The 12,844-nt window shown below is 45.7% G+C and overlaps 1 protein-coding gene across 2 annotated transcripts in view; it reads right to left on the reverse strand.

Moving 5' to 3' along the window:
• Grhl2 (grainyhead like transcription factor 2) overlaps positions 1–12,844 on the reverse strand; it is a 142,884-nt gene that overhangs the window by 22,871 nt on the left and 107,169 nt on the right. For both annotated transcript variants that reach the window (XM_059247562.1, XM_059247561.1), the window contains exons 10-12: positions 10,754–10,841; positions 10,251–10,390; positions 6,391–6,422 (exon numbers count right to left, since the gene is read on the reverse strand). In XM_059247562.1, coding sequence (XP_059103545.1) covers positions 6,391–6,422; positions 10,251–10,390; positions 10,754–10,841 — 260 coding nt within the window. The remainder of the gene's footprint in view (positions 1–6,390; positions 6,423–10,250; positions 10,391–10,753; positions 10,842–12,844) is intronic.

Raw genomic sequence — 12,844 nt, forward strand, 5'->3', positions numbered from 1 at the left:
GATATTTGGCAAAGAGCTTACAGCAGCTAAATACGGTAATTTCACCGTCAGCATGAAGGGAAGTTTTTCGGTAGAACAAACCAAGAGTACTGCTGTAATAGAAACATTTGTCTGAATTGAAGCACTTAGGGGAACTATTATGAATTTGGGTGAAGGGACAGCCTCTAGTTAAACACCGTCTACCGCTGACAGTGCATCTCTGCTGGGTCCAGAACGGCTGAGAGAACTGGCAACTTTGGAGTGTGGCATCATCCTGGGAAGGTTACCGTCCCCTAGCAACAACTATCACAATTCTATAACAACACTCACTAAATCCCAGTGTTTTATAACAAAGCTGACTATAAACTCTAAACGTTAGCAATGATGTACGTACAATAATTAAGAGTAAGAAATAGAAAAAGATGAAAATAAGATATGTAAGTTTATAAAAAATCTCTTGTTAGATCTGTGTTAAGAAATCTTTAGGTGTTTGCTAAGTTAAATATATGCTAATGGTAGCCCTATATAAGTTTGTAAAATAGATCTATAGAGTTCCTTTAAGAATATAAGCTTACAAGAAGAATCTAAGGTAGTCCTAAGACATGTAGTAATAAGCTTGTAATAAGTAAAGATGCTAGTTGTAAATGTAAGTTTAAATAAGAACATAAGAAATACATAAGAAGTAGTAAGAAATATATTTGCTAAAGTAGTTTTATAGTTCTCTTAAAGAGTATAAATAAGTAGATGTTAATGTTATACGTGAATTTGTAAGAAAGTGTAAATGTTAAGTGTGAGTCTATTCTTAATGTATATGGTGAAAGAACCTGAGACATACAGAAGTTAGTGTCCTAGCAGACTGCAAAGCAGGCAGTCTGAGCGGTTTTTCAAAAGCTCCAGAAGCCGCTAAGAAGCTAAGAATGGCGGACGCCAGAACTAACACAAGGCATCCGCAGCTGAGATCTGTGGAAAATCGACGCAACACAGAAAAACCTGAGCTAACATCAAAAAACGGTGCAGTTTAGACTACTACTGTACCTAAAAAGGTCGGTCTGTGAGAACAAAAGTTGCAGAGATGCTTGTTTGAACAAAAATTGTTAACTGCAAAAAGTTTTGGTTGAAAAACGTCTCTTCATATTTTGAAGTGTGAAAGCCTGATACCAGAATTTATTTCTTGTTTGAACTTTTTGAACTTAAAATGAGAAAACTACAAAAAGATTTTGGTTATGGATTTCTTCATAATTGGAAGGCTCGTACCAGAATTTATCATTTGAATTTTGGGACTTAAGAAATGAAATGAATAGTAGAAATTTCATTGCAATGGGACAATTTTGAGTTTACTTATAGTAATGACCTAGGAACTGTTTTCTGGAATTGGGTTAAAAATGGAACTGTTTAAATGAAGAAATTTATTATTTCTACCTAGAATCAAGATGCAGTTTTGTGTATGCATATATGCTTTATTAACTGGTGATTCATGAATTGTTTTGTGGAACTGTTTATGTAAAATGGAATTACTTATGGAACTGGTTTGTGTTACAAACGGAACTGTTTAAACAGAAGTTTGGGTTTTCTAACTAGGCTTGAGATTTTGCTTAAATTATAAAGAAAAGGGGGAGAGTTAATATTCCTTAGTCTAATTTCAAAAGTTGTTTGAGTGGATTAATGTCATGTTATTGTTAGTAAGAAATGCAAATGGGGTATATTAAGAGACTACTTTTAAAGTATAAAGAGTTTTATTAAACTGCTTTTGGATGTTTTGCTAAGTTTTCAAAGTGTTAATGGTTAGATTGAGAAGACTGCTTTTCAATATGGGTTTGTAGGAATTGTATGAGTTTCTTCTAACTAGGTTTGAGATTTTGTTTAAAAAATTATAAAGAAAAGGAGGAATGAGGTTGAATTATGTTTGCAGAAATTATATTTATCCTATTGATATTAATGCACCCTGGTTTTGTGGAGTTAAGGAATATTTAAGTTTGATATGAATACATCAAAGTTTTTCCTATGTTCTGTTAGCAAGAAAATTCAAATGATTGAGTTAAAGTTGTAAGACGGAGAAAATTGTTAACTATATATAGCACCATATATGCTAATTCAAATGGTTCTGTTAAGAGTTTGCTTTGTGTTATAAGACTGAGAGAATTGTGACTATGTATAGCAATATTTATGTTAACCTGTTATGGTAATGATGAAGCTAAGGGATTCTTTAAGTTTGTAGTCGCCTTAAGAGTTTTTGGCTTAGAAAGGGCTTGAGGCAGCTAAGGCTGCTGTAGTCACCTTGAACCTAATTCAAAAGAGAAATGCCATCTATATCATCCTCTACTCCCATACTGGGAGGTGTAACAGCTATGGAGATTGCTGTAAGCCATTATTAGTTATTTTTTTATATATTAAGAAAGGGGGACCTGTGGGAGCCCGTTCTCGGGTTCCTCGTGGCTTTCCCCAGCAGGTCCGCATAGAGGATGATTAGACCACGGGCCTAAGTGCAGGTGTCTGGGATGGTCTGCACTTGGCTGTGCTGGGGGAGGAGGTCTTTTGCTCCACCCCTTGGCGTCTCTATAAAAACCCTGGGGCAGAGGCAGTCGGGGCCCGTTGGAATAGGTTCCAGGCCCTCTCGAGGCTATCCTTTATTTTCTATCTGTTTATCTCTGCGATATTCTCCGCAATAAATCCTTCTATCTAATATTTCCTGCTGCTCGCACTCAAGAAAACTCTGGGGAACTGTGGGGGTGGTTGGGTAAACGCCCCACAACAGAGAAACCCTGTCTGGAAAAAACAAAACAAAACAAAACAAAAAAAGAATTGAGGAGATTGAGCAATGGAAGCACAGTGGCTACAGGTGAGTGCTAGGAATTATGGGTAGGCGCTGATTCAACCCCTGCTTTGACCATGTGCCAGGAGGACTTTCAAGAAGTTTCCTGACTTCTCAAAGCCCTTTTCCTCATCGCCAAAGGCAGCGAATGGGAAATGTGAGAAAATCATGAAAAGAACGCACATATAGCATTCAGTATGTAGCCAAGGAATCCACAGCCAGCAACAGCCGAGCTCCTGCCACGCACTAACTCTGAAGCCCACATCGCTCCATCAGACGATGGATAGAAGTACAGGACACTGGTCTCGGAATGGATGACTGGGCCACAACACAGGGAGTCCTGACGGAGAGACTGCACCGACGGAGTTACAGGTGGGTCACTGGCTCCTTAACGTAGTCAGCTTGCAAAGGACAGGCCGAAGGAGACAGCGGGGTCTGCCCAGCAGGGCAGTCACTGTCCACTCTCCTAAGTTTTCCCATGAATTTTAGCTCAGGCACATTACTAAGTGAAACACCAAGTGCTGAGTGATCTGAGAGATAGCCTTCTACAACATCCTCGGTATAGACTCAAGCAAACTGAAGCCAGGGACCGAGAGGCCGGCCTGAGGCTTCATGTGGATAAACAGCAGTCCAGGGGATGGACCTGGCTTCCTGAGCTCAATGCCAGCATTCTTTCATGACGCCACGCTGTCTCTTATAAAATATGTGATTGAGAGATTAGAACTCTAATCATTCCTGTTTGTTCCAGCCACTGAAATTTGATTATTTCTGTCTCAAGATAAAAGGAACAAACTAATTGTTTTTGTTTTTGAGATGGGAATTTTACCACGCGCAACAAGATGTCCTCAAACTTCTGATTCTTCTGCCTCAGCTACCTGAGCTCTGGGATTACAGGCATGAGCCACGATGCTTGGCTTTCTAATCAAACTTAAGAGACTTTACAAGTGATTTTAGAGGTTCAGCCCTGGTCAAGGTTCCAGCCCTAAGTGGCGTGAGGGTCATTTCATTCATTCCCTTGAGATCCTCTCTCTTTGAGATGGAAGGTGGCCAATTTTCTCTGCAAAGGGCCCAACAATAAATGCTTAGGCTGCTGTTTCACCAACAAAATGACAGACAATTCATAAAGGAACTAAGCAGACGTGTCCGGGAAGACATTCCTTACGGAGCCTCAAGGGCACTTCGTTTCACATGTCACGTAACGTCAGTCTTCACGGGAGGTTTTTAAAATGCTCAAAGGCATCCTTAGTCTGTAGACCATTCAAAACCAGGGGACTGGGGCTGGGTGTGGTGGTGCACGCTTTAATCCCAGCACTCAGGAGAAAGACGCAAGCAGATCTCTGTGAGTTCGAGGCCAGCCTGGTCTACATAGTGAGATCCTGTCCATCCTCCACCTGCTTCCCGCCCCCCCCCCCCCCCCCCCCCGACACACACACACCTGGCCCTCAATCTGTCACTTGCCAACTTCTGCTCCAAGAATGGGGTCAGCAATATCTGCTACACTTCCTTCGCCAACTACAAACTGTCTTACGTAGAACGGGAGAGCCTAGGTTTATGGACGGGGAGAAAATTACCTTGGGATGTTAGTTACATGCAACTAATGCAAACAATGAGCACAAAATAGATACCGAGGAATGAATGTAATTTTAACTTGCTTTAAGAGAAAAATACAACATCAGCTTATAAGAAGGGAGTTCCCAATACAGTAATTCATGTGGTTCTAAACGTGTCTAATCTGAAAATCAAGTTTCAGAAGGCAAAAAAAAAAATAACAAAAACAGTGGTCGAGTTTTAGAGAGAGCTGCTTGGAGGTCAGAGGACCTGGGTTGGATTCCCAGCACCCAGAGGGCAGTTCACAACCATCTGTAACTCCAGTTTCAGGGACCCAGTGCTCTCCTCTGGCCTTCGTGGGCACTGGGCATGCAACTGGTACACAGACACAGGCTCAGAGGCCGAATGCCCCCACACACGGGTCATTTGTTTTTGTTTCAGTCCAGTGTCTTCCACGAGGGAAAGGAAGGTGTTATTTTAACTAAGATCAGTTACAAGGAGGAACAGAAGTTTGGAAGGAAAAGGAAGATCCAGACGGAGCAAGGCCGATGGATGGAGTTCAGAGCTGTTCAACAGATGCAGAACATGCTGAGATAGTCTCAATTGTTAGTGTATTTGGAATGAGAGACCTGCTGTGGATGATTGATTGAAAATAAAACACTGATTGGCCAGTAGCCAGGCAGGAAGTATAGGCGGGACTAGAGAGAGGAGAATTCTGGGAACAGGAAGGCTGGGGCAGAGGAGAGGCTGCCAGCTGCTGCCATGAGAAGATGTTAAGATACCGGTAAGCCATGAGCCACGCGGCAACTTATAGACTAATAGAAATGGGTTAATTTAAGATATAAGAACAGTTAGCAAGAAGCCTGCCACGGCCATACAGTTTGTAGCCAATATAAGTCTCTGTGTTTACTCGGTTGGGTCTGAGCGGCTGTGGAACTAGCAGGTGAGAGAGATTTGTCCTGACCGTGGGCCAGGCAGGAAAACTCTAGCTACAGAGACCCTGGGGAGATTTGTAAAGCACACTTTTGGGTGTGTCTGTGGGGGTGTTTCCAGAAAGAATTAACTCACTGGAGCAGACCGTATTGAACATAGGCAGTGTCATTCAAGAGACTGGAGGCCGAAATGTCACAGAAGAGGCTTTCTACAGCTAGCAGAGACATTCTCCTCTTGTGTCCAGGCCACAAAAGGGAACCACTTGGACCTCTGCCCCTGCCTCCACCCCATGTTCTGCTTTGCCACAGACCCAAATGGAATGGAGCCAGCCCACGGGGAGTTATTCCGAAACCGTGGGCCAAAGGGGCACTTCCCTCCTTTAAATCTAAACGTCGAAACCATCCAGACCTTAGAAACGACACGATGCCCTTCCTCGTGTGCAAAGAGCATTATGTCACCAGCAGCACGCAGAGGACCAAGGCCGCTCACCAACTACCTCCCAAGAGTGTGCTATAGACGTTGCTACGGCCTGGAAAAGGGTCATCCCGTGCCCTTAGAACAGCATTTGTAGCTGCAAACTTCTGAGTCTATACAATGAGTTAAGGATAGAAAACACACTGAAGAGTTAGCTGCCCCTAAAAATCTCCCGGTGAGCGTGTGTTCTCAGCAAAGATGGAGAACGTCTTGTCCCTGTGACAGAGACACAAGTGGAAGATATTGGGAAACAACCTCTCCTCTGAAGCACACAGGACAGGGAGCAGGGTCTCAACCTACAGCCAAGGCTTCAGGAGCTGTGTCGTCTCAGGAAAGGCTCCCACACTGTCAACCAGACCCTGTGCTGGGGTCCAACAATGGGAAGCAGGAACTATCGGAAAGATCTCAGCACACTGCCCTAGAGGAGACCGGTCACTTTTATTCAAAGGAGATGGTTCGAAGGAAGGGGACAGAGGAGGGAAGAGAGTCCGTCACCCGGCTGCCACCCAACAGCCCCTTGCCAGTTCTAAGACACAAGCACATGGGGAGTCCCGCCTCCTGCCCAGGGTGGCCCCGTCAGGAGGTCCATGCCCCCCCCACACACACACAAACATCAAGTGCTTAGAATGGAATAAGTCGTGCCTCACCCTTCTCGGTCATCGTCCGTGTTGTAGTACACCTGTGGGAAAATCAGAGACACATGTAGGCCGGGAATAGCGGACATTTGATTAGCAATGCCCCCCCACTCCTCTCTGTGTGTGTGTGCGTGTGCGTGTGCGTGTGCGTGTGTGTCTATCTAAGGAAATACAACCTCCTCACATTCTCCCTGGGAATAATGTTTAGATTTTATAAAGTAAATTCAGAAATGTGACTATTTCTAGCTAAAGCCGGTCTGGTCTAACCAGATTACTCTGGCCCTCTGCCAAGCGTTGCTCCTGACATTAAGAAAATCCATCGGTGAGATCTAAACATGTTGTTTAGAAGGCTCCATAGGTGGGCGACTGGACACTGTGCTACCAGAGAGGGTAGACAAGAGAGCCATAGCAAGATGGCAGCAACGGGGTCTGTGTTCGCTCCCAGAAGGGGTCTGGCTAGCCCTGGTTTCCCACAGCCTCAGAAATGCAGGGTAACAAAGAAACAAATGGCTGAGGGGCCTGTTTAACATATCAAAGCAGATGCTGCCCAGTTCTCCCAGCATCCCTCAGTACCTCTTCTCAGTCGGTTCCCACCCTAAACCCCGCCCTCCCAGGGGCGGGGCTTCCACTTCCCCTCCCGCAGCCCGATCCCTATATAACTGCCATTTGGGCTGCTCTGCTCTCTCGGCCTCTTGACCAGGGATGCATCTCTTTTTGGTGGCTCCTCTCTTGCTCTCCCTCCCCCTCCTCTCATGGTCCGATTAAGTCAGCCGGCCATGCTCAGCATGGACTCTTCCCTCTGCCAGCTTTCTCCCTTACATCTACAATCAAAACCTTCTCCATACTTCAAAACCTGTCCTCCTTCTATTTCATGTTTTCATCCATTATCTATCTTCAGGCTATAAAGGTCATGTGGCAAAAGGAAGATCTCCAAGGACAATCATCTTTAGGAGAATTCAGTGACAAGCAGAATTAGAATTAGAAATTATGAAGCCTCTTGCTGGGCAGTGGTGGCACATGCAGAGACAAGAGGGTCTCTGTGAGTTCCAGGCCAGCCTGGTCTACAGGGCGAGATCCAGGACAGCCAGGGCTACACAGAGAAACCCTGTCTCAAAACACTAAAAAAGGAAAGAAAAGAGCCAGGCGGTGGTGGCGCACGCCTTTAATCCCAGCACTCGGGAGGCAGAGGCAGGCAGATCTCTGTGAGTTCGAGGCCAGCCTGGTCTCCAAAGCGAGTTCCAGGAAAGGCGCAAAACTACACAGAGAAACCCTGTCTTGAAAAATTAAAAAAAAAAAAAAAAAAAAAAAAAAAGGGAAAGAAAAGAAAAGAACATGTGGAGCCTCCTTCTGGACTGATGGAGACGAGCAGAGGGTCTGTTGTGGTAGTGTAGTGTAGGCTCCTGCCTCATTATTCCTAAAGCTTAATGGTGAGCCTTTTGTGAATTGTGTCTGTGTGCTGTGGGGACGTTTGAGTCTGGGTGGACAGGACTACCCAAGTCAGTATCAAGTATTCTCTTCTAAAGCTGTCACTGTCCCTGCCCAGTCTGGGCCTGGGCAGGCTGCCCGCCTGTACCCTCTCAGAGGCTTCCAGCTCACTGAGGGTGTTGCCGAACCCAGGCCTGGTTGTATCACAAACATAGTTACCGGAAATGCTCCAGGTTGAGTCATTCTAGTGATTAGCTTGGATATATGTAAAAACTCTTTCCTCTTAGACTTTTTTATGACTACTGCTGCATTGCGTTTTGTTTCTTCTTAAACAGAAAGCCATGGATGTAAAATCTCTGTTTTCACCACCCCAAGAATCAGTGTGGCATCCTTCTGCCTCAAGCACCTCCTCAGCACCTAGCTCTTCCCAGAAAGCAACCTTTAAAAGCTCCAGCCACTGTCTTGTCCTCCCACTATGCAAAGTGGACACAGGCTGTTCCCAGGACAGCCAAGCGTAGTTGCCGGGACCTCCAGTCAGGCTCCCTTCTGCTCACTCTGAATCCAGGGCCCCAGGGAGCCCAAGGAGGCTGTGAAGGGGACTTAGGCCAAGCGGTTCCAAGCCACCAGGCTGCTTTGCCTGGTGGGGACAACAAACTCTGAAGGTCACACTGCTTCCTCAGAGTCTGCCTTGGGCATGACACTGAGGGGTGAGTGAGGTTCTTAGGCCAGCCAGGCTGGGACACTATTCCTCTTAAATTCATTTACAGCTTTGTGTATTTCAGAGGAATCTTGCCAAGAGACTCCATCAGGCTATAAGAGTGACGTGTTACCACAGCCAGAATGATGACAGGGAACAGAACAGTTTAGCTCAGTTACTGCTCTTCTGGAAGACATGGGGACCCCACACCGTAGAAAGCACAGCTACACTCTTGGAGGCTTTCTAAAAAGGGGGCAGAAAACACACACACACACACACACACACACACACACACACACACACACACACACACACTGCTGGCTGTCTTTTCTAGACAAGATACAACATTCATCCTTTCCTATGTCTTGGTTTCTACAGAACAAGGCAAGATAGAAATGTTAAAGTAATTCTTAGCAGAAATGCACCCCACAAAAAAAAGTGTGAGTATATTTATCACCACATTATATCATGAGTGGGGAAAGACACTCACACATGTGCACATAGGCACACATGCACACACCACAGTCCTCTCATTGTGTAGCTGCTCTGTCGCTACAGAAAACATTCTCCAGGGCTGGAGAGATGGCTCAGTGGTTAAGAGCATGAACTGCTCTTCCAGAGGACCCAGGTCCAATTCCCAGCACCCACATGGCAGCTCACAACTGTCTTTAATTCCAGTTCCAGGGGACCCAACACCCATGGAAAAACATCAATGCACATAAAAAATAAAATAAAACGAAACATTCTCAGAAAGAGCAGAAGCCAGCACGATTTCTCCTTCAGGCTGAGGCCAGTCCCAGCACTCAGAATGAGAGGGGACTTGAGTCTGTCATTGTGTTTCTGTTCCTCAAAACAGTCCTTTAACCCAAGGACTCTGGATTCAAAAGAAAACCAGTCAAGGCAAAATTAAAATCCCCATTAGTGTGGCCAAAACCAACTCTGGCTGATGCTAAGGAACCTCTTTCTCCACAACCTTAAAGAAGAAAAGGAGGGAAAACCTTCCATTAGAGGGCCCGGGCATCAGCACATGAGAAGTCCTGGGCCAGCGGGCAGTTCAGCTCAGCGGCCTTGGAGCACAGAACACAGACACACTGGTACCCTACTTTTTGTTTTTATTGAACAATGTCGTAGTTAGTTCTCCTGTGGCTACATAGTTTTCATCATTAACCTTGTAGTATCTGCATAATCTTCCACAAAACTAAGCCGTCATAATGATCTAACATTATTTGGTTTTAAATCCTTCATTTCATTTGGAGATAGAACCATAGAACTTAGTTTTTTTGAAGGAAGATCTTTATCTTCCTTGATCCTTCAGATGAGAAATGATTTATCCACTCAGTGAGAACGATTAACTTACTAAGGAAAAAAATGTTGACAAGATCCTTATTTTCCCCCACTGGGCTAATACTGGAAGTTATTGATAGTTTTACGTTTCACCACTAGGTGGCGATATGTGCCCTGATAGAGTCTGCTAGACTCAACAAAACACAACTGACAGGCAGAGAGGATCAGCTTTCTCCTGTTGCTCTGTCAACAATTTCCTAATAACAGTTCACACCTTTTTTTTTTTTTGCCTTAGAATGTCAGTATTCTCTCCCAACACAGACTTTTCTGTTAAAAAAAAAAAACTACTTTTTGTGCGAAATGATACCAACTTTCCTGTGCTGCTAGACCTGAGGGTGGGCTGAATTTTTGTGGTCTGCTCAGCACCGGCGTGGAGGGCGCAGGAGGGTGTGAGCAGGGGTCTTACCTGTCCAGTCCTCTGCAGGTTTGCAAAGTGAACGTCGGGTATGAAGAGCACGGGCTGCGAGTGCAGGTCGGGCATGGTTTTGAAGTAGGTGATGTCACTCTTCTTTTGTAAAGGTATGGCGGCCAACTTCCCATCAGAGGCTGCACGCAACCACAAAGCCCATGGACACGGTTATGCACGCCTGAGAACTCTCAGCTATCAACAGGTCTTAGCCTGAAGCTTTCTCGGCACCCTAGACATGACTAAGCTTTCAATGTGACCCCCCCAGACCCAAATAAACAAAAAGAACGCGGGCTTCCCGGAAGTGCTGCCCGAGGGTGGGCGGAAGGCTCCTCCACTTCCTGCTGTTCGCCCTGGAGTCTAAGACTTCTGTTTGCTTCCATAGGAATGACATCACCACATGCCCACCCTGTCTCGGCCGTGTCTTGGGCATTTGCACCTTCCCCGGCAGCCTGCAGGCTGCCACCTCCCTTACCACGCTCAGTCCTGAGGGGGAGACTCACAGTTGTTGCACTGGGGTTGGGAGGCTTGGCCCTTCCCTTTCTTCCGGTTCTGTTTTCTTTCCTCATCTCGGATCTTTCTTTCTGCTCCCTAGTAGGGAAAACAAAGAGAGACCAAGTAAGGTTTGTTCTCAGAGCATGCAAGGATGTCCACACACTCGCACGTGCACACACCCATGAAGACGGGAAACTGAACAAGGGAAGAAGGAGGCCGGGAGGTGCGACACTCAGATCTAACCCCTGGGAGATGCCAACCAGCCCATACTGCCTCCTCTTCCTGTCTCATGCCTCATGAACATGAGTTTCGAATCCATGTGCAAAGAACCAGCTGAGTTTTCTAGCTCAGTGTCACTGATTTTTACGCTATTTTACATTAAATGTTGAGGTGTCATTACAGGTCATGGAAATTCGTAGCAAGAGGAACAACATACATAAATACAGGTCCAGCTGCTGCAGAATACTCACCAAAACAAAGAGAAACGTTAAATGCCCCAGTAACTCCTCATTTAAATCTGCAGCTTCTCAGGGGAAGCAAGAGGCTCTCCAAAATACGTAAGTTTGGAATGGGAAAGGGCCGCGTTACCCGTTAAGTGCATACAGGGCAGTTAGCCATGTGTTGGAAGCTCTGTAGAATTTAGTATTTCATTAAAATAGATGAGGGTCTTTACTATCTACCCATATAAATGATAACTCACTCAAGACACACCCCAAAGTTAGACAAATTCTTTTCTATATTTTGCAAAATCAATTTTTGTTTTATTTTTAATTATTAGTGTCATGTAAAGTGTAAAGAAAACTCTAACGGGTTTTCACAAGATGGTCAGTGAGTTCCTGGTAAGGAGACTTGGTGTACACAGTCCCTTTCCAGAGGTCGGGGGTCAGGTAGCTTTAGGTCTTGGAGATGGCATCAAAGGTGGCCTTGGCAAAGTTGTCCAGGGTGGCAGTGCAGCCCCTGGCTGATGTGTACCAGCCATCGACACCGGCCATAAATAGTGACTTCTTAGGCACAGGAGCAGAGACCATGCTAGTGCCTCGGTGCGGGATGAGACGCACCAGCACAGAGCCACTTCGGCCTGTCTGTCACCTTGCATGAATCCCGTGGGGCTTGCCAATCTTGTTCCCCAAGTATCTCTTCACACAGGGGTGATGGAAAGCTTGGCCAAGATGATGGCCCCTTGAATGACAGTGGCTGTTTCCTTAGACCACTTAACACCAAGGTCAGCATGACCATCATAGTCCCCAGTAGTGACCACAGCCGTGAACCCGGTCCTCATAGCAGCTCCTGTCCTGGCATGGTCTTCAGAGCCCAATCCTTCGGGGATGCATTCAGGAAAAAGTCAGTAATCTCAGGGTTCTTAATGGGCATGGAGAAGAGGTAGCTCTCCAGGGTCCAGAAGGCATAAAAATCAGAGCAGGAAGACGAGAGATCACGTCTTCCAGTGCAGACATAAAACAGAGAGAGAACTGGAAGCGGGTGAGGCCATAGACTCTCAAGGCCTACCCTTAGTGGTGCACTTCTCCCAGAAAACTGTCACCTTCCCAAAGGTCACCTTCCCAAAGGTCACCACCAGCTGGGGACCAAGTCTTCAAATCCCCAGCCGTGGAAGCCTTTCTCACTCAGATCTTCCCACTGTCGGAGTTAGCTTTCTCTGCTGTGATAACGTCTGTGACCAGAAGCAGCTTGTGGAGGAACAGGTTTATTTCCTTTTACACTTCCAGGTCACGGTCCATCAGAGTGAAGTCAGGGCGGGCCAGAGGCAGGACCTGCAGTGTTGCTAGCTGCTTACTGGCTTGCTCAGCCTGCTTTTGTACACCACCCAGGACCACCTGCCCACGGTGGCACCACCCACAGCAGGCTGGGCTTTTCCACATCAATCAAGAAAACGACCCAGTTGAGGTTCTCCAGGATGACCTGAGCTTGTGTTTAGTTGACAAAAACAAATGAACAAAATAACAACCACCTAACCAGGACAGTATCCTGCCTGACAAGCTTGTACCTTTACATGACACTAATAATTAAAAATAAAACAAAAATTGACTTTGCAAAATATAGAAAAGAATTTGTCTAACTTTGGGGTGTGTCTTGAGTGAGTT

Source organism: Peromyscus eremicus, chromosome 20 (assembly GCF_949786415.1).
Source record: "Peromyscus eremicus chromosome 20, PerEre_H2_v1, whole genome shotgun sequence".
NCBI lineage: Eukaryota > Metazoa > Chordata > Mammalia > Rodentia > Cricetidae > Peromyscus > Peromyscus eremicus.